The 970-nt window shown below is 42.8% G+C and overlaps 1 protein-coding gene across 6 annotated transcripts in view; it reads left to right on the top strand.

Annotated features, from left to right (window-relative positions):
* LOC107267576 (TGF-beta receptor type-1) overlaps positions 1–970 on the top strand; it is a 29,298-nt gene that overhangs the window by 12,556 nt on the left and 15,772 nt on the right. For 2 of the 6 annotated variants that reach the window (XM_015739481.2, XM_015739482.2), the window contains one exon: positions 427–578. The exons of the other annotated variants lie outside the window; for them this stretch is intronic. In XM_015739481.2, coding sequence (XP_015594967.1) covers positions 427–578 — 152 coding nt within the window. The remainder of the gene's footprint in view (positions 1–426; positions 579–970) is intronic. 6 annotated transcript variants of the gene reach the window in all.

Here is a 970-nt window from a genome sequence, read left to right as displayed (position 1 = left end):
CCACATGCCCCTCCACTCGATATCAGGAGTCTAGTCGAACGCTCATAGGAAATTCCTAAGGATTGTCATTGTGTGCGTTTTGTATCTATGCGTTGTGCGTTTGACGCGACGGAGTTACGTAATAAATTAGTACGTGACGAAAAGAGGCCGAAAGAAATTACGTGGTACGTGACGCGGGGAATTCGAAACGACGAAACCCGTCACGATGTAAATGCCATTGTATAGTTTCACGTATAAACTCTTTTCTATAGATCAGAGAAATAAGTTGAAACTGCCGCGTCCTAAGCGACTCACAGTCCGTCTAGTGAGGTCGCTACTCGGCACTAGTCAGCCGTCGGTAACATTACCGTCAACCTTGGTATTAACGTAGACTAGCTGGAGACTTTATCCCAGTCAGTCGTCTCAAAATGCAAAATTGACTTGAAGGTGTGTGCACAAACTGTCGTCGTCGCAGTCCGAACCGTTTATCTTCTGCATGACGAGCGACTCGAGAAACACGACGTTTGTCATCGAATGCTGCAAAGAGGATTTTTGCAATCGAGATCTGAAACCCCAGCTACACCCTCGCAGCAGAGAAGGTATAGTTGCTGCCTGATAGTAGCCGAACTCGGAAGGTGGCACGGTCTCTCTTTTTCTCTCTCTCTCTCCTTCTGATATATATTTTCTCTCTCTGTGTCTGTCTCTCTATTCCTTCCTACCCCTTCCTCATCTCGTCACTACCTCTGGTATCTCCATTTGCTTCTAGATTCTCGTCCATCTTCCTCTCAACTACTTTTTCCGACTGTTGCTCTGGGATCTACTTTGAAGATTCTTGCATCCTCATAGATGTACAGTAGAATTGCATTGCACTGGAATGAAAAAGAAATATCGATATTCAGGTTGGATGCGTAAATTATTTGCGGCGTTTATTAGCTATGAACGTTTTTTTTTTTTTTTTTTTTTTTTTTTTTTTTTTTTTTTTTTTTTTTTT

This window comes from Cephus cinctus, unplaced genomic scaffold (genome assembly GCF_000341935.2).
Source record: "Cephus cinctus unplaced genomic scaffold, Ccin1 Ccin1_scaffold0413, whole genome shotgun sequence".
Lineage (NCBI taxonomy): Eukaryota > Metazoa > Arthropoda > Insecta > Hymenoptera > Cephidae > Cephus > Cephus cinctus.
This window is presented reverse-complemented; position numbering and strand designations above follow the sequence as displayed.